We start from the raw sequence: 20,398 nt of genomic DNA on the forward strand, positions 1-20,398 counted from the left end.
GCATTTACAAGCTTGTCGCTTCAGCCCTAACCTTTTGGGCCAACTTGTAATTTGATTTGTGTGTTGTTGTTTTTTTATACATGCTAAATGGCTCGAAATAAACTTCATTCATTCATTCATTCGTTCATTCGTTCATTCATTCATAATAAAGTTCTTGTTATCATCACTGAGACGGGGGCCTCTTCGCGGCCCCTTCAAGACACAGTCGCATACTGTCTGAACTTCGTCCCGCGGAAGGGCCTTCCTGTCCCCCCTGGTCCTGTCCCCTGGTCCTGTAGTACACAAAGGGTCCAGGGCCAGGCGCCCCCTCGCGGTCGGAAGGAGGGGGGGTGGTGGTCTCAGGTGAAAGTGTTGAAGCCGGTCTTGTTGTGCAGGGGGATGCCCTCGGCCCCCCGGAACTCTGCCGCGATCTCGTCGAAGGTGCGGCCCTTGGTCTCCGGGAGCCGTTTCCAGGTGAGGGTGAAGGCGACCAGGGCGACCGCCATGAAGAGGAGGTAGACGTAGGCACCGCACACTTTCTGCACCGGGGGGATGGGGGGGGGGGGAGAGAGACGGCAGAGGCAGCCACGTGGGTTTAATTTCCATTAACCCTTTCACTACCACACTACCGAAGGGCTAACCCTTTCACTGCGACAATACAGAAGGTTAACCCTTTCACTACCACACTATACTAGTAGTGAAAGGTTAACCTTCTGCAGTGTGGTAGTGAAAGGGTTAAGTCAGTCGGATTTTTTTTTTTTTATAGATTTGGCAACACGTTTATATATACTTAACATTGAACAGATTTATATATACACAGTATACATGTCATAATAGACATATCCTTTTTATAACGGACCTAAAAGATTTATGTGTATTTAACGGGCCGCGTCTCCGAGGCGCGGGAGGAATCGGAGAATAAATAATAACAAGATTCACTCCTAACGTTCCCCCCCCTAATTGTGGCTCCGGTTCTCGCTCGTATAACATTATGTGTTCTATTCCGCGGGCCTAGCACAGCAGCACAGCAGCACAGCAGCAGCGGGAACCTACCAGTAATGGAGGGAAGAGCAGTGCCAGGATAAACTTCCCTCCCCAATTGAGCATGCTAGTGAAGGCCATGGCGATGGGCCTGCCAGGCTGGTCGAACAGCTCAGCGGCGATGAACCAGGAGATGGGACCGGGGCCCAGCTCGTACGCGGAGATCAGCCCGAACACCACAAAGACCTGCAGGCCGCGCAGCTCTGGCACCAGGTGCTGCGGGGGTGGAGAGAGGACACAAGCGGGACACGTTCTCCATATATCAAGTCGGTTTAAAGGGAAAACGCCAACATTTTGGGAACATTAGCTCACCGTCTTCTCCAGAGAGAGACAAGAGGATAGATACCGGTTTCCTCTCAGTAGAAAGCTATCTGGCTGCACGTTAGCCTAGCTTAGCACAATGAATGGAAGCGGACAGTGACGGGGTAGCCTTCGGGAGAGGTGTTAGTTGGACAATGCCTAGGCTACCCGTCACTGTCCGCTTCCATTCATTGTGCCAAGCTAGGCTAACGTGCAGCCAGATAGCTTTCTACTGAACGCACAGAGAGGAAACCGGTATCTATCCTCTTGTCTCTCTGTGGAGAAGACGGTAAGCTAATGTTCCAAAATGTTGGCGTGTTCCTTTAAAAGAGGGGTTTTTTCGTCATACTCCGCCGGCGCCGCCTGCAGAAACGCTTTCGAGGGATTATGGCACCGGGGGTATTGAAACCTCAAACTGTGTTATTCTTATAACGGGAACCAATCATTCAGCTATGTGAACATGTGAACGATCTTACCAGGACAGAGTCTACGATGGTCATCAGTAGGTTGCACGCGGCGATGGAGATGAAGCCGGTCAGCAGGAGCCTCCGTCTCCCCAGCTTCTCCATCAGGAAGAACTGGAGAGAGGAAGAATAATAATAACACATCGCATTCTGTGCTGTTCTGTTTTTTAAACTACACTATACTGTCTGTACCATCGAATCGCCCTTTCAGCAGGTAAACGCCTTAGATTCTATTTCTACCGAGAGGCCTGTTACTTATTCACCTGCCTCAGACTGAATATTTACTGTTAACAGTAACATTAGATAATAATAATAATACTAATAATAATAATAATAATAATAATAATAATAATAATAATAATAATAATAATAATAATAATAATAATAATAATAATAATAATAATAATAATAATAATTCATTTATTTTGTATAGCGCTTTTCAATGACCCAAAGTCGTTGACAATAGGCAAAAAAAACAAAAAAAAAACAGAGAAACATACAACCACAGGGAAACAGGGGAACAATATGATTACACAAAAACATAAACCCACGAGTAACAGACAACAAATACAGGAGCCAGTAGTGGAGACAGTCGGGAAGTAAGTAAGGGAAACCGAGGGGGGGAGGGGTGGGAGGGGCAGGAGAGGAGAGAAGGTAGGGCAGGGGAAAAGGGGGGTGGTAGGTTGGAGGAGGGTGGTTATGGGTATGGAAGGTTGAATGCTGGGGATAATAGGTAGGTTTTGAGTGGGGATTTGAAGGTGGAGAGTGAGGGAGGGAGGGAGAGTCTCTGATGTCCAAAATAGTTGGATTTAGTTTGATCTCGAGAGAAATGAAACATTCGAGAGAAATGCCCAGTTCTGCTCCGGTCTGTTTAATAACTCACGATCTTGAATCAAATTTTTTTTTCAAATCACACGCCAATCGCGCGAACGAGGTCACCGTCGCCGGTAGAAGCGGCAGTAGGGCCTACTCACCGCCACCAGAGTGAACGTCACGTTGACGGCCCCGACACCCAGCGTCAGGTATTTGGCCTCGTCGAATCTGGCCTGGAACATGCTAGTGGAATAATTGATGATCTGTAAGAAAGAAAGAAAGAAAAAACGCAAATCGGTTCATTTTAAGCCCGGTGGGTTTAACCGAGCCCCGGACCGGTCCCGCTCTGTTTTCAGAAGAACCACAGGCACCATTCTGACACACTGCCCCAGAATATCTCTCCTGCAGGGGTGGTGGAGGAGGAGGAGGAGGAGGAGGGCGAGTCTTGGAGAAGAGCCGAGGTTTCAGGAACACGGAGTCTGAATAATTCATTGAATAAATATACCACAGCACCGCCGAATATTCATCAGCACGCACCGCAGACCACTTCTGAATTTCTTATGTCCTTGAGGGAGTCTTGTTTTTTATTTTTTTTACAAAAGCAATGGAAATCAGTAGAGAGAGAGACAGAGTCTGTGGGGTGAGGAAGGATACGAGGATATGAATCACGGTTGTAAATATGTCACAGTGAATTACCTTACCACTCACCCGACCCGTTTTGGAAAACAAATCTCCACAAAAAAGGAACGGAATACGCTGCATGTTTTCTTTTTATATCGAGTCAGAACCTCAAGCCTTTTGTTGTTTGTTGTGTTTTTTTCCCCCACACATTTTCATGGGTCCTGTGTATACCTGTCGGCAGGGGGCGGAGTGACCCTGTGTATACCTGTCAGAAGGGGCGGAGTTACCCTGTGTATACCTGTCGGCAGGGGGCGGAGTGACCCTGTGTATACCTGTCAGAAGGGGTGGAGTTACCCTGTGTATACCTGACAGAAGGGGCGGAGTTACCCTGTGTATACCTGTCAGAAGGGGCGGAGTTACCCTGTGTATACCTGTCGGCAGGGGGCGGAGTGACCCTGTGTATACCGGACAGGGGCGGAGTGACCCTGTGTATACCTGTCAGAAGGGGCGGAGTGACCCTGTGTATACCGGACAGGGGCGGAGTGACTCTGTGTATACCTGCCAGCTGGGGGCGGAGTGACCCTGTATACGTATACCTGTCAGAAGGGGCGGAGTGACCCTGTGTATACCTGTCGGCAGCGGGCAGAGTGACCCTGTGTATACCCGTCAGAAGGGGCGGAGTTACCCTGTGTATACCTGTCGGCAGGGGGCGGAGTGACCCTGTGTATACCTGTCGGCAGGGGCGGAGTGACCCTGTGTATACCTGTCGGCAGGGGCGGAGTGACCCTGTGTATACCTGTCAGAAGGGGCGGAGTGACCCTGTGTATACCTGACAGAAGGGGCGGAGTTACCCTGTGTATACCTGTCAGAAGGGGCGGAGTGACCCTGTGTATACCTGTCAGAAGGGGCGGAGTGACCCTGTGTATACCTGACAGAAGGGGCGGAGTTACCCTGTGTATACCTGTCAGAAGGGGCGGGGTGACTCTGTGTATACCTGACGGCAGGGGCGGAGTTACCCTGTTGGGGCGTTTGTGGGTCAGTAGGTCGAGCGGTCGTCTGGTAGTCAGAAGGTTCCCAGTTCTATTCCCGCTCCTCCCAGGCAGCGTGTCAATGTGTCCTTGAGCAAGACACTTAAACCCCTAATTGCTCACAATGAGCAGGTTGTGGCATCTTGCATGGTTGCCTCCACCGTCGGTGTGTGAATGTGTGAGTGAATGGGTGAATGTGAGGAACAAAATTATGAAGCGCTTTGGATAAAAGTTGCTATATAAATGCACCATTTACCATTTATTTACCATTTACTGTACCTTAAGTGAGAACTGATTTGACACTCGAGTCTATTGCCGCCCAGTGGTTCTTAAATCCAAACCAAAGACAGCGTTTGAAAATCTGTTGATTATCCATTTACTGTTTTGTTGTTGTTGTTGTTGTTTTTGTTGTTGTTGGACACCCAGGGTAGAAATAGGATGTGTTTAATGCAGAGAATACATTCCTGGTCTGTGTAAATATACCTCTAGGCACAATGCTCGGTTTATAGTTGACTCTGCCTGGCATTACAATCCCAGTGTAGATGTGTCTAGATTGTGTGTAGAGACAGACAGGGCGCTAGGCGACATTCAAAAACAAGTCAAGTATATGGCGGCTGGGTGGCACAGCGGTCTAAGCGCTCGTCACCAACGCAAGAGACACCGGTATCGAATCCGGCTGTCAGCGTTGCCTCCGGCTTGGCCGGCCGTCATACTGGCTCAATTGGCAGAGTCAGCGGGAGAGAAGCCGGTGGGGTGGTATTCTGGTGGTTGTAAACAGCGACTCCTACAGGTCAGTCAGGGCGCCTGCACAGCAAAGAAGGGATATGTTGAAGGTAGTGTGACCTCCCACGCGTTACACTTCACCAATGAGAGTCCGCGCTGGCAGGTGAAAAGAGGTTGCTGGCTGTCTCCTATGTGACGGAGGAAGCATCTGTTAGACTTCAGGACTCCCTAGACCGACCAGTGGGGGGCACATGCAAGCAACGACCAGGAAGGGGAGGGGGGAATTGGCATAACAACGAAATTGGGATGGGAGAAAAAAAAAGAAAAAAAAGTAAAGTATTTGTATTTCATATTTCCTTTTGAAGAATCTGATTTTGGACCCTTCGTTTGATCCCTGGATGTATGTGCCGTACATACAGTACATACAGTACGGCTTGGAGTCCTGCCTTCACAGAATGATAAACAACACAAACAACTAACCGCATTGAATCCCGACATCTGGCTCCCCAGGTTGATGATGAGGACGATTATGATTGGCTTCCTATAGCTGCGTTTCCTGAAGAACTCGTTGACGGTCAGTCCGCTCTGGCTGTGGGCCGCCTCCTCCTTCATCTCCTCCAGCTCCGTGAACACCTTCTCAGAAGGGCCCCGCAGCCTCAGCAGTGCTGAGGGTCACAAAGAGTACATCAAAGATTTTATTTATTTTGTATTCTTTTCTTTATGTTTTTGATATGCTGCAGTCTGTCATACATCCATTAGCCTAATATTAGAGCACTTTTATGGATTTTATGGATTGCCAGTGGTGGAAGAAGTACACAGCTCCTTTACTTAACTAAAAGTAGAAATACCCAGATAAATGAGTACTTTGGTCAAAGTAAAAGTCCCCCATTCAAATTCTACTTAAGTAAAAGTAGAGAAGGTCACGGTCAAAGTCAAGGTCACGTTTATTAGTATGTCCCAAACGGGGCAATTCATGTTACAGCAGATAAATAGGAGCTCCAAAAAAACACAGCAAACATACATAACAAGAAGAACACAGACAGACATGTACAGTACATGGCGGCACGATCAGATCATGACAACAGTCAAACAAGCAACCACAACCATCCCCCCACCCACCCACCTCAAAGCCGCCCTCTCCTGCCTCCTCCATTGATGGCACGAATGGAGGTAGGTATAAATGAGAATTTGTATCTATTGAGAAGTATTTGCTGTTGAATGTACTTAAGTATCTAAAGTAAACGTATGCATTCTAAATGACGTTTGTGTGTTCCAGTGCTTGGGAGCGTTCAATCGTCAATCCATTAACCTCTATAGGTTATGTTAAAGTGGTATGTGGTCCAGTTATGCTGCTCTGATTAAAGGTTATGTTAAAGTGGTGTGTGGTCCAGTTATGCTGCTCTGATTAAAGGTTATGTTAAAGTGGTGTGTGGTCCAGTTATGCTGCTCTGATTAAAGGTTATGTTAAAGTGGTATGTGGTCCAGTTATGCTGCTCTGATTAAAGGTTATGTTAAAGTGGTATGTCGTCCAGTTATGCTGCTCTGATTAAAGGTTATATGTTAAAGTGGTATGTGGTCCAGTTATGCTGCTCTGATTAAAGGTTATGTTAAAGTGGTGTGTGGTCCAGTTATGCTGCTCTGATTAAAGGTTATGTTAAAGTGGTGTGTGGTCCAGTTATGCTGCTCTGATTAAAGGTTATGTTAAAGTGGTATGTGGTCCAGTTATGCTGCTCTGATTAAAGGTTAAGTTAAAGTGGTTTGTGGTCCAGTTATGCTGCTCTGATTAAAGGTTATGTTAAAGTGGTTTGTGGTCCAGTTATGCTGCTCTGATTAAAGGTTATGTTAAAGTGGTTTGTGGTCCAGTTATGTTGCTCTGATTAAAGGTTATGTTAAAGTGGTATGTGGTCCAGTTATGCTGCTCTGATTAAAGGTTATGTTAAAGTGGTATGTGTTCCAGTTATGCTGCTCCGATTAAAGGTTATGTTAAAGTGGTATGTGGTCCAGTTATGCTGCTCTGATTAAAGGTTATGTTAAAGTGGTATGTGTTCCAGTTATGCTGCTCTGATTACGTCATCTTGAAGTTGTCAGGCTTCAAATGTGAAAGTATTTAATCTTCATACATGTCTGCCTTGTTTTCTATGCAAAATCTTCAAAGTAACTAGTAACTGATGGGTTCAGATAAATGTAGTGGAGTAAAAAGTACAATATTTATATGTAAATATGAAGTAAAAAATACTTAGTTACTTCCCACCACTGTGGATTGCATTATGTCATAGTCACCCACCTGCCTCGGCCTCTTCCTCTTTGCCCCTGTTGATGAGCAGGTAGCGGGGGCTCTCGGGGCAGAAGGGCAGGGTCAGGTACTGTAGCAGGGCTGGGATGAGAGACAGCGACATCATCATGGCCCAGTAGTGTTCCGTACCCAGCACAGTCTCCAGGCCCGCCACCTGCAGCAGGCAAGACATAGAAAGCTGCATTCAGCCTATCCTTTAAACATCATAGACAACAACAAAAAAATTATTCTTAGATCGTGCACATTAAAAAAAGAAGTCCACACAACTAGTTAGATCTCTTCCATAATCATCCATAATCATAGTTTTGATAAACCAACATTCCGAGGTCATCTTTGATCAAAGGCTTAAACGATGGTTATGGGAGCATTCTAAAAAGTTGTGCGGATTCTATTATTTTCAAACATCAAAGAGAAACTATGGGTTATATTCTTTTTTTTTGTTTTCTTTAACTTTTTCTCCCCATTTTCTATTTTTTCTCCCATCCCAATTTTGTATGTCCAATTCTTCCCTCCCCTGTCTTGAACGTTGCTAGACTATGCCTCCCACTGGTCGGCTGTAGTGAGGATAGAATCCTTGCATCACGTGTCCCCTCCGGTACACGAGGAGGCAGCCTGTCGCATCTTTTCACCGCAGCAGCTCGAACTCTCAGTGGCGAGGAGTAACGCGTGGGAGGCTCACGCTGCCCCCGATACTTCCTGTTTCTGCTGTACAGGCATCACCCAACCGACCTGTAGGAGTCGCTGTCCACAACGTCCGATCCCCACCCACCGGCTTTCCCACCCTCTAACACTGCCAATTGTGTTAGTATGACGGTCGGCCAAGCCGGTAGCAACGCCGAGAGCTGGGCTCGATACCAGCATCTCCTGCGTTAGTGGCGAGCGCCTTGCCCACTGCGCCACTCAGATAGAATAGAGCTAAGAACAACAACAACAACAACAAAAGAAAAAGCCTAGGGAAACGAGCGCTCTCGATTTCGCAATCGAATGTCTAAGGACTGTGCGTCCTCACCATTCCCACGAAGATGCCAGTGGCGAAGGAGACCTGGTTGAGGGTGGCGAAGGCCCCGCGCAGGTTGGTGGGAGACACCTCCTGGATGTAGAGCGGGTTGAGGCTCATGACCAGGCCGCAGAAGAGGCCGAACACCAGGCGCCCCATGATCAGAATCTCAAAGGAGCCGCAGACCTTGGAGATGAACATTAGACAGGCGCCCACCACAGAGAGAGTGTTGACGATCAGGATGGAGTTCCGCCTGTCAGGGCAAGTAGGAGCACGTTAGAACAGAATAGAATAGAATAGAACAGAACAGAACAGAACAGAACAGTGCAGAACAGAATAGAATCCTGATCCTGCTCCTTTTGTCCATGGAATGATATTTATGATTGTGTAATGAAGAAACTCTGATTGTATGATTCCATGTGGCAAATAAAAACTCTGAACTTAACTGAACTGAACTGAATATAATAATAATAATAATAATAATAATAATAATAATAATAATAATAATAATAATAATAATAATAATAATAATAATAATAATAATAATAATAATAATAATAATAATAATAATAATAATTAATTATTATTATTATTATTATTATTAGAATAGAATAGAACAGAACAGAATATAACATAATAGAATAGAACAGAACTGAACAGAATAGAACAGAACAGAACAGAATATAACATAATAGAACAGAATTGAATTGAATTGAACAGAATATAATAGAACAGAACGGAATAGAACAGAATAGAACAGAACAGAATAGAACAGAACAGAATAGAACAGAATAGAGCAGAACAGAACAAATTAGAATAGAACAGGATAGAATAGAATAGAACAATAGAGTAGAATAGAACAGAACAGAACTTAGTTGTACAAAGGAAATCACCATGTTATACTCCACGTACTGTAGGAAAGGACCTTTCCTCTCCAATCACATGCTGTGGTTTCTAGTGTGATCCTGCTCCTACCTGCCATGCGAGTCTGCCAGGTACTTGACGCCCAGGGAGCCCAGCAGAGCTCCGAAGTCCTTGATGCTGACCGAGAGAGACCACAGGAAGGTCAGGCTGTGGTCTGGCATCGACTGGTTATGTCTGGACCTCCAGGTATGATTGAAGAACTGCTCAATGATCTAAACAAGGGACCGGTAAAGCGCATTGTCAGCGTTGTACTGTACTGTACAACTCTCTCGGGGCAACATGCGGAAAGAACCTCCCAGGGGATATTCTGCAGGGATGGGCAACTTTGATGGTGGTTGGACCCAGAAAGACGCAGTTGTCACCTTAAGAGGGCTGGTGGATATGACTCTGAGCACAAACAACTCGAAGGAGAAGAAACATACATGCAGATATGAAATGAATAAAGCACTGTGATTTATTTTTATCATTTGAAGTGAGGACAGTGTAGACTCAAGACTAAGATTTTTCCTGCTTACCGTCTTCTACAGAGACAGACAAGAGGATAGATACCAATTTCCTCTCTGTGCGCTCAGTGGAAAGCTATCCGACTGCAAGCCAGCCTAGCTTACAGTAGCACAAATGAATGGAAGTGGACACAGACCAGCTAGCCTGGCTGCTGGCCAGAAACACCTCTCCTGGTAGTCTGTATACACTTCCATGAATCTTTTGTACTAAGCTATAGGCTAGCAAGCAGCCGGATAGCTTTCTACAGTTATAGGTATCTATCTTCTTGTCTGTCTCTGTAGAAGACGGTAAGCAGGAAAAATCTGGGCTGGGGAAGTGAATGAATAACTCTCTCCCATACCCTTAACACCAACCGCTGAAGTGCCCAGTGGCGTTGCTCGGTGGCCAACGGTGTCAGACTGTGGTTGTACTGGGCAGCTCCCAGGTGTGAATGGAACTGTGTGAACGTGAAGCAGGGCGTAGCTGAAAAAGAGCATTTGTGCTCAGCGAAGCTACCATGGGTAAATAAATGTTAAAACATTTTTATAAAAAAAAAAAAGCGTATTCCCCCATAATGTTGGCGTGTTCCTTTAAGTGTGTAATAAACACAATAATAACTACCTAATATAGGAGAACTGATCTGGGGGCCACACTTCAGGGGGACCTTGGCCCGCCCCGTTGCCAATCCCTGCTGCACATATAGCAGGGTGTTTGATAGTGTAGTACCTGTTCAGTAACACATAGCAGGGTGTTTGATAGTGTAGTACCTGTTCAGTAACACATAGCAGGGTGTTTGATAGTGTAGTACCTGTTCAGTAACACATAGCAGGGTGTTTGATAGTGTAGTACCTGTTCAGTAACACATAGCAGGGTGTTTGATAGTGTTGTATAGTACCTGTTCAGTAACACATAGCAGGGTGTTTGATAGTGTTGTATAGTACCTGTTCAGTAACACATAGCAGGGTGTTTGATAGTGTTGTATAGTACCTGTTCAGTAACACATATAGCAGGGTGTTTGATAGTGTTGTATAGTACCTGTTCAGTAACACATAGCAGGGTGTTTGATAGTGTTGTATAGTACCTGTTCAGTAACACATATAGCAGGGTGTTTGATAGTGTTGTATAGTACCTGTTCAGTAACACATATAGCAGGGTGTTTGATAGTGTTGTATAGTAGATCCTGATTAAAATGACTTACAGCTGGCTCCAACCTCATTAAACCATTAAAGGCTAAATGTAGAGAGCTGCCTAACGTGGAAAGGCCCACACACACACACACGCACGTACACACACACACATGCACACACCTACACACACGCACGTAGGCACGTACACACACACACACGCACACACCTACACACACACACACACACACACACACACACACACACCTACACACACACACACACACACACACACACACACACACACACACGCACACACACACACACACACGCACACACACGCACACACATAAGTCAACTGGCTTCCATTACGGTAACTACTTGTGTGCAAAACGTGAACAATACAAAACCCCTGTCTGCCTGGGAACCAGACTTGGTCTGGAGCTGGAAAGTTTTGCATGTTACTGTGACGTTTATTCAGTGTTTTATAGAAGGTATGAAATGTTTGTTTGCAGATGGTGGCAGCCAGGGTTTGGGGAGTAATGGACTACAGTACATGTAACAGGATTACAGCGAAAAAAATATCCCTTACAGCTATTCAAATAAAAAAAACACGGTAATCAAATTATGGATCACAGATAAAAATAGGCTTCTGACTTTAAACATCGCTCAAATTACAGACTGTATACTGGAATATATTGTTCAATTGCATGCTGGTGTTCTATATAGATTTAGGAGACAAAGTAACCAGAAAGTAAGTGAGATTACATGGCTGAGTTTTAGTGTTTCATTATTATTGATTAAAGTTTTAAAATGGTCTGTAATCTGAGTCGCTCACCTCGGCCCCTCCCTCTCACCTCGGCCCCTCCCTCTCTGAGTCGCTCACCTCGGCCCCTCCCTCTCTGTGTCGCTCACCTCGGCCCCTCCCCCTCTGTGTCGCTCACCTCGGCCCCTCCCTCTCTGTGTCGCTCACCTCGGCCCCTCCCTCTCTGTGTCGCTCACCTCGGCCCCTCCCCCTCTGTGTCGCTCACCTCGGCCCCTCCCTCTCTGTGTCGCTCACCTCGGCCCCTCCCCCTCTGTGTCGCTCACCTCGGCCCCTCCCCCTCTGTGTCGCTCACCTCGGCCCCTCCCTCTCTGTGTCGCTCACCTCGGCCCCTCCCTCTCACCTCGGCCCCTCCCTCTCACCTCGGCCCCTCCCTCTCACCTCGGCCCCTCCCTCTCACCTCGGCCCCTCCCTCTCTGTGCCGCTCACCTCGGCCCCTCCCTCTCTGTGTCGCTCACCTCGGCCCCTCCCTCTCTGTGTCGCTCACCTCGGCCCCTCCCTCTCTGAGTCGCTCACCTCGGCCCCTCCCTCTCTGAGTCGCTCACCTCGGCCCCTCCCTCTCTGAGTCGCTCACCTCGGCCCCTCCCTCTCTGAGTCGCTCACCTCGGCCCCTCCCTCTCTGAGTCGCTCACCTCGGCCCCTCCCTCTCTGTGTCGCTCACCTCGGCCCCTCCCTCTCTGTGCCCCTCACCTCGGCCCCTCCCTCTCACCTCGGCCCCTCCCTCTCTGTGCCCCTCACCTCGGCCCCTCCCTCTCACCCCGGCCCCTCCCTCTCTGTGCCCCTCACCTTGGCCGGAGCGTTGATGTTGCCGGTGTGGTAGCCGATCTGCAGGGAGCCAAACACCGCTGCCAGGATGGAACCCAGGAGCGTGGCCGTCATCTGGCTCTGCAACGAAGACGAGGAGAGGGGGGGGGGGGGGGGGTCAAATCACACAACGGCGACTCTGGGATCAGGCGCACAACAAGATGCCACGCGATCCCTGACCTCATCTTGTGAGCGACCCTCATGACCACTGTCACTGTATCCTCTCACTCAACCACAACATGTACGACATGCCGTGAACCATATCGCTGCTGTCGGGACAAAACCTCATAACTCAATTTTTTTTATATATTTTTTTTTATATAAATCAACTCCGTAGATCATCCTCCATATGTGTGTGTGGGTTTTACAAAGTTTAAACAATGGGAAAGCATTAAACCGATCATCTGTCTAAACCTCCTAACTCTATTCACCCTCAAATCTGTGTTCGTTTTTTTCATCTGCTGAAAAGTTGGGTTTTTGGAGTTATGAGGTTTTGTCCCGAGAGTCGGTATGTTGTGTAATCTCACACATATCCAAAAACTCGTCCATGGTTCTGCACACATTCATTTAGTCGCTTTCACACTTGAGCTCTTTGGTCCACTTTACTCGGATTAGTCCAGTTGGTTTTCAGCGGGGGGGGGGAAGCGCATTCGAACTCTGCGGCGCAGACCAATCAAGCACACTTCGGGCGTTGTTGGTGGGTCTCGGTTCACTTGCAAGTGAACTCCGCGGTTGTGGTTCGTTTGACCAAAAATCGTACCAAAAGCAGGAGAAGATCCGAAAATGTTTGCATTTAATGAAGCCGATGGGGCAGTTTTTGTTGACGTTTTCCCATATATTTCCAGATGGGTAGTATAGCCTATAGAGACAAACAGTGGTACATTATTTAATCACAGACAGTGAATTGGAAAACATGTAGTATTTCATAACATTTGTGCAACAAGCCAAGGTGGAGATTTTTTTTGGTCAACATATTGCGATGCAGCTGGATTCAGGAGATCAGGAGATCTGGCGCATCAGGTTATAATCTCCCGTTTACCGATATATGCGCCAGTCGGCTCGGTCGGTAGAGCAGTCGTCTGGTTATCCAGAGGTTTCCGGTTCGATTCCCGCTCCTCCCGGGCAGCACGTCGAAGTGTCCTTGAGCGAGACACTTAACCCCTAATTGCTCCCGATGAGCAGGTCGGCACCTTGCATAGTTCCCTCCGCCGTCGGTGTGTAAAATGAGTGAATGGGTAAAATGTGAGGAACAAAAATTGTAAAGTCCTTTGGACAAAAGCGCTATATAAATGCAGCTATTTACCATTTAATTAAGTTGTATAGTGCCATGAATGAAATCAGACTTTGTATGGTGGATATTTGTTGCCAGATTAGTTTAATTATTCTTGCACATCCTGGCGACCCAGGGTCAACCCGGAGTCGGCCTCCGATGAAAAGGAACGAGGAGAAAACGAGCAAGATTGAAGCCCCTTTTTCACAGCATGATGTTGGCAGGTATTGGATTCAAAACGATGTCCAGTAAAAAGGCTGACGTGCGTGATCACAGGGCTTTGCTTAGAAGGTTTGGTGCGTTGTGAAAGCTCACTGAACCAAATTAAAAGTGCAACAATGTTGCAACTTCACCCCTGAATCACACCGGGTCTAGAGAACTATAGGTGTGAACGCTTATATAGGGTCTGCCGCCTTTATCATTTCATTAACACAAGGATTCACTGTCCCCGACATGACATCACTGGTGGCCATATTCAAACGTGTTCACTCTCGATAACTGTCAAACTAAATGAACGTGTGCAAAACTGTTTAGAGGGTTTTGGACGTGTGTGAGATTATATGCAAAATAAATCAGCATTGTTGTTTTGGGGCCAAGTGCCCCTTTAAAGGAACACGCCAACATTTTGGGAAATTAGCTTATCGTCTTCTCCAGAGAGAGAGAAGAAGATAGATATCAGTTTCCTCTCTGTGCGTTCAGTAGAAAGCTATCTGGCTGCATGTTAGCTTACATGAAGCGGACATGTATGGGTAGCGTTCGGGAGAGGTGTTAGTTGGACAATGCGTAGGCTACCCGTACATGTCCACTTCCATTCATTATGCTAAGCTAGGCTAACATGCAGCCAGATAGCTTTTTACTGAACGCACAGAGAGGAAACTGGTAAGTTATCTATCTTATTGTCTCTCTCTCTGGAGAAGACGGTAAGCCAATTTCCCAAAATGTTGGCGTGTTCCTTTAAGTTATGATACAGCATCTATTGAAACAGTGGAACAAACCTCCTTAGAGGCCATTGCTGCGGGTGAGATGTGGAACCCCTCCCCCGAGGAATAGGTGCATCTATTGTCCTCTTCTTCTCTCTGCTGTAAAGCCAGAATTCATTCCAGAATGAACTTGTTCTCGGTAAATAGGATCTCTCACCACATAAATCTCTGTTATTAATGAAGACACACGCGACATGCTATAATGAGAAGTTGCCGCTGGAATGCCAATCGTTAATCATGTGATCATCAGCGCTGCTGTCAGCTCTCCCAACTCTGGCAAGCAGATTGTACACACAATATACAAAACTAGTTATCGACTTTAATCTACAATCTCTGGAAAATACTTTTGTCATATTATAGGCAGAGATAAACATTTCCATGGGTTTTAATTTATCTTCTAGATATTTGTTTTATATATATGATATTATTTCCCAGCTGTATCAATATCAAATCATAGTACTGCCTAAACCTTGGCGTGAAGGAAACCGGCTATGCTAACAGGTTAGATAACACATTCTCACGAGGGATACTGTACAAATATACTCTGTATTAATAAGAATTCAGTGTCCTCGGAGAGTGGTATTAAATAGTACATACTTCTTTACAAGCGGAGCATAAGAATGTTGGGCACCAGGCCAGTCGACTGCCATCTCTGCACTCTTTCAACTAAGACCCATTGCCGAATTCAGCCAGCTTATACCACATTATACCGGACAGTTTATACCAGCACTAATACTTATACTACTTATATATTAGATTAGATTCGATTAAAATGTATTGTCATTATACACAGCACAAGTACAGTACAACAAAAATAAGTTTGGCATCCAACCAGAGTGCAAATGTAACAGTAAAGTGCAATAGCAATATACAGGTGATTAATGGAGTACTGGGTGGTATACAGTTCTGCTTATACTCCTAACCTAATACTAATACCAGCCATAGAATAGTGGACGTTAATCATTGCACTCCAGTACTAATAGTATTTGACGTACAGTAATACATCTAATGAGATATCCACCTTACCTGTGTTGTTGACTGGAGTAGTCTGCATAAGCCTCGTTATATCTGCTGATTGATAGTGTCGACTCCTCACCACTCCTCCTGGGAATGTGGGCTGTTCATCCATGGGTTTACAATAAGTCTGTCTCGTCTCTGACACCGCGGGTCCGGACCCCTTCTTCTGGGCACCCGTGCACATGCACGTGCACGCACGCACACACACACACACACAAGCACACGGACCACACAAACACACACATAAATACACACACTCACACACAAAATAGTGGTATAAAAATGCATGCGCACATACATGCAAACGCACATTATACATGCACTCATCATGCCCATGCACACATCCACCCACCCACACACACACACACCCACACACACACCCACACACATACTGTACATACATACATACATACAAACACACACACATACACACACACACACTCTCTCTCTCTCCCGTGTGCCACAGGCTCACGGGTCTGGTGATGAAGTCACACCCGGCTGGTGAATGTGGGCCCAGCCTGAGAGAATGGCAGACATGGGCCTCAACAGGCAGAGATTTCCTGGGATTCCTGGATGAAGCTGACCCTGAATATTGATTATGGATCAACCTTCCCCGGACCCGACCCTATAAATAACCGTAGCGGAAATTGCTAAAAAATCGACGGACTCTCGGAGGACCGCTTTGGATTCGTAGAAGCCGTCTTTGTCACAGTCCTTGTCGTTCCTGCGTTGCTTTAACACTTTAGAGGGAAAAGGAGAAGAATATGCATGAAGTGTCGAGGAACTATTATATTACTGAACTGGTTTTAGGATGTGAGGTGAGCAGGTACAGCAAGAAATGTGGATTTGAGAGTCAAACTGATCGTTCTTTACTGAAAGCATCATTGGGAAGTGAAGTACCGGTAGCCATGCTGGAGGCACTTCCCCACACTGAGACTTAAAGGGAACACGCCAACATTTTGGGAAATTAGCTTACCGTCTTCTCCAGAGAGAGACAAGAAGATAGATACCAGTTTTCTCTCTGTGCGTTCAGTAGAAAGCTATCTGGCTGCACGTTAGCCTAGCGTAGCACAATGAATGGAAGCGGACATGACCGGTTAGCCTAGGCATTGTCCAACTAACGCCTCTCCCGAAGGCAAACCGGTCATGTCCGCTTCCATTCATTATGCTAAGCTAGGCTAACGTGCTGCCAGATAGCTTTCTACTGAACGCACAGAGAGGAAACTGGTATCTATCCTCTTGTCTCTCTCTGGAGAAGACGGTAAGCTAATTCCCCAAAATGTTGGCGTGTTCCTTTAATGTTCACAAGTTGTGTACAAAAAAACTAAAATAAAACTTATAATAGGCCTGAAATCACATCAATGCCACTGGAATTCAGCTACGTTCAGTACCTGCCGGTACGCTGTATGTGTTTTAATGACGTTAATAAATTGCAGCGCTTAATCGCGTCAGAGGAGCTGCCAAAGAAACGGAGTCAGATGTCAGTGTGACCCCTAAGGCCAGGCTCTCTCTCTCCTTGATAAGAGAAGTAGTAGTAGTATCGAGTGCTGCTCCACTCCTCATCTACAGAGTGGCCGACTGTGGTCCTTCTTATCACCAAGTGTTGTATAAAAGGTAAATTCCGTATATTTCTGATTGGAACTCTGATTGGGGGGCATTCAGGACGATAAGCTAATTTCCCAAAATGTTGGCGTGTTCTTTTAAGTTGACTGGTTGATAAATGACTTGTTAACCTATAGTTCCTCATTAGTTCCTATAGGTACTTACATATTATTGTGTCCCCTAAATTATTCATTCATAATTTATAAACCTGATGGATATGGTAACGTTGGCCAAACACATAATTGTCAACAGTTTATGAATAAAAGAGTCCTACTGATAACAGAGTAGGAACAGAGAACAGAGACAACTAAGAACTGAGGCAGGACATGTTTTTGCGTCTTGGTTAGGCGCGACACAGTAGTCTTTACAGTCAGAGCCATGAAAGTATGGAGGTGGCAATGTTGAAATTCAAACGTTGTTACATTCTAAAATAAGATAAGATAAGATATTCCTTTATTGATCCCCTTGGGGTAATCCAGGTGTCATAGCAGCATGGGGGGGGGGGGGGTACAGGGTATGGTCAGGGTAATAGTAGAATACATATAGGCAATATACTTATAGTAAAGATAAATATAATCAGTAAACAATATAATATAACAATATATTGCATATTGCAAGTAAACAGTGTAATCAAAGGTGCAGATGAGGGTCTGTTATATTAGTTATATTATTATTAGTTATATTATATGTTACAATAAATATGGGCAATAAAACACTTTTGAATCTGAATAATAACTTCTGGTTGAAGTACCTCCACTTGGAATATACTGCAAATCTCTGTTGATCAATGACGGTAAAACACCTACAATAGCCTCATCACCACAGCATTTATAAATCCAATGTAAATTCTGTATCAATACGATGTTCTTGCTTCAAATAATAAGCCGACCAGGAAACATCATTAACAATAAATCTTGTTTGTTGCAAATTGCATGAATTATTGCCACATTGCAGTGATATGATTGGTGCTGGTAAACAGTGCACAGGAAGGGCTGTCTTTAAAGGCACCTCCCATCACACGTAGTGTTACAATTTAGAGCCACAACATTTAATTGACAGCACAGAGTCCAGGATGAAGGGCATTTTGTGTATATGGATGCATGTGTGTGTGTGTGTGTGTGTGTGTGTGTGTGTGTGTGTGTGTGTGTGTGTGTGTGTGTGTGTGTGTGTGTGTGAGAGAGAGAGAGAGAGAGAGAGAGAGAGAGAGAGAGAGAGAGAGAGAGAGAGAGAGAGAGAGAGAGAGAGAGAGAGAGAGAGAGAGAGAGAGAGAGAGAGAGAGAGAGAGAGAGAGACGGGAGATAGTGTATCATTATGTGTGTGTGAGAGAAACACAGAGAGAGAAACACAGAGAGAAGAGAGAAGAGAGAGAGAGAGAGAGAGAGAGAGAGAGAGAGAGAGAGAGAGAGAGAGAGAGAGAGAGAGAGAGAGTGTATGTGAGAGAGAGAGAAAGAGAGAGAGAAAGAGGGAGAGAGGGAGAGAGAGAGAAAGAGAGAGACGGAGATAGTGTATGTGAGAGAGAGAAACACAGAGAGAGAGAGAGAGAACAGAGAGAGAGAGAGAGAGAGAGAGAGAGAGAGAGAGAGAGAGAGAGAGAGAGAGAGAGAGAGAGAGAATATATGTGAGAGAGAGTGTGTGTGAGAAAGAGTGTGTATGTGTGAGATAAAGAGAGAGATAGAATGTACTGTATGTGAGAGAGAGAAAAAGAGAGGAGAGCGAGGAAGAGAGTGTGTGTAGTGAGAGAGAGAGTGTGTGTGTATGTGAGAGAAGAGATTGTGTGGTGTGTGTGTGTGTGTGTGTGTGTGTGTGTGAGAGAGAGAGAGAGAGAGAGAGAGAGAGAGAGAGAGAGAGAGAGAGAGAGAGAGAGGAGGGGGGGGGGGGGGAGAGAAACAGAGAGATAGGGAGGATGAGTGTGTGTGTGTGTGTGTGTGTGTGTGTGTGTGTGTGTGTACCTTGTTTATGTGAAGAATGTCATTTTTTTTAAAACACTCTGGGCATGCTACTAAATGAGGACTGATTTAGTTTCAGGAGCTATTGTAGTGTTAAGGTTAGAGTTAGGGGTTATGGTTATGGTTATGGTTAGGGTTAGGGGTTAAGGTTAGGGGTTAAGGTTAGGGTTAGTTACAGAATACATGTAAGTATATGTAATGTCCCCAGATTGCACATAAACAAGTGTGTGTGTGTGTGTGTGTGTGTGTGTGTGTGTGTGTGTGTGTGTGTGTGTGTGTGTGTGTGTGTGTGTGTGTGTGTGTGTGTGTGTGTGTGTGTGTGTGTGTGTGTGTGTGTGTGTGCGTGCGTGCGTGCGTGCGTGTGTGTGTGTGTGTGTGTGTGCAAATGTGTGTTCAAGTTTATGATCCAATAACAGACCTCAGACTGAATAAGCAAGATGACTTCCATACCTCCTTGTCATCTTGTCTGTCTGAGTTGAGCTGCTGGTCCAAACACTGCCTGGAGCCAGGACCAAGGACGTTACCATGGTTACTTTTGAAATGTAATCCATTACAGAATACTGTTTACCTGCTCAAAGGTTTTAATCAGTTACTTACATAATCCCCTGGAATACACAAACATGGTACATGATAATGTACGCGGTAGGGTATGTTAAATGGGTTATTAATGTCCCCCTTAACCCTTTCATTACCACACTACATGCGGTTAACCTTTCACTACCACACTACAGAAGGTTAACCTTTCACTACAACACTACAGAAGGTTAACCTTTCACTACCACACTACAGAAGGTTAACCTTTCACTACCACACTACAGAAGGTTAACTTTTCACTACCACACTACATAAGGTTAACCTTCACTACCACACTACAGAAGGTTAACCTTTTCACTACCACACTACATGCGGTTAACCTTTCACTACCACACTACATGCGGTTAACTTCACTACACACTACATGCGGTTAACCTTTCACTACCACACTACAGAAGGTTAACCTTTCACTACCACACTACAGAAGGTTAACCTTCTATAGCGTGGTAGTGAAAGGGTTAACCTCCTGCAGTGTGGTAGTGAAAGGGTTAAGGAAATCGAATTTATTTATTTAACCTTTATTTAACCAGGAAAAAGTCTCATTGAGATTAAAAATCTCTTTTACAAGAGCG

The 20,398-nt window shown here is 45.6% G+C and overlaps 1 protein-coding gene across 1 annotated transcript; it reads right to left on the reverse strand.

Annotated features, from left to right (window-relative positions):
• Positions 1-338: 338 nt before the first annotated feature.
• slc2a1c (solute carrier family 2 member 1c) lies at positions 339-15,814 on the reverse strand (the record flags this gene model as incomplete). The annotated part of the gene is made up of 11 exons (XM_084310081.1): positions 15,694-15,814; positions 14,683-14,766; positions 12,400-12,498; positions 9,235-9,395; positions 8,272-8,512; positions 7,254-7,416; positions 5,450-5,634; positions 2,759-2,860; positions 1,797-1,898; positions 1,033-1,236; positions 339-518 (listed from the first exon to the last, which is right to left on the reverse strand). Exons 2-11 carry the CDS (start codon positions 14,695-14,697, stop codon positions 339-341), a joined length of 1,452 nt encoding a protein of 483 aa, XP_084166207.1. The 5' UTR covers positions 14,698-14,766; positions 15,694-15,814.
• Positions 15,815-20,398: the final 4,584 nt, after the last annotated feature.

This window comes from Notolepis coatsorum (genome assembly GCF_963971535.1).
Source record: "Notolepis coatsorum genome assembly, chromosome: 3".
Taxonomy (NCBI): Eukaryota; Metazoa; Chordata; class Actinopteri; order Aulopiformes; family Paralepididae; genus Notolepis; species Notolepis coatsorum.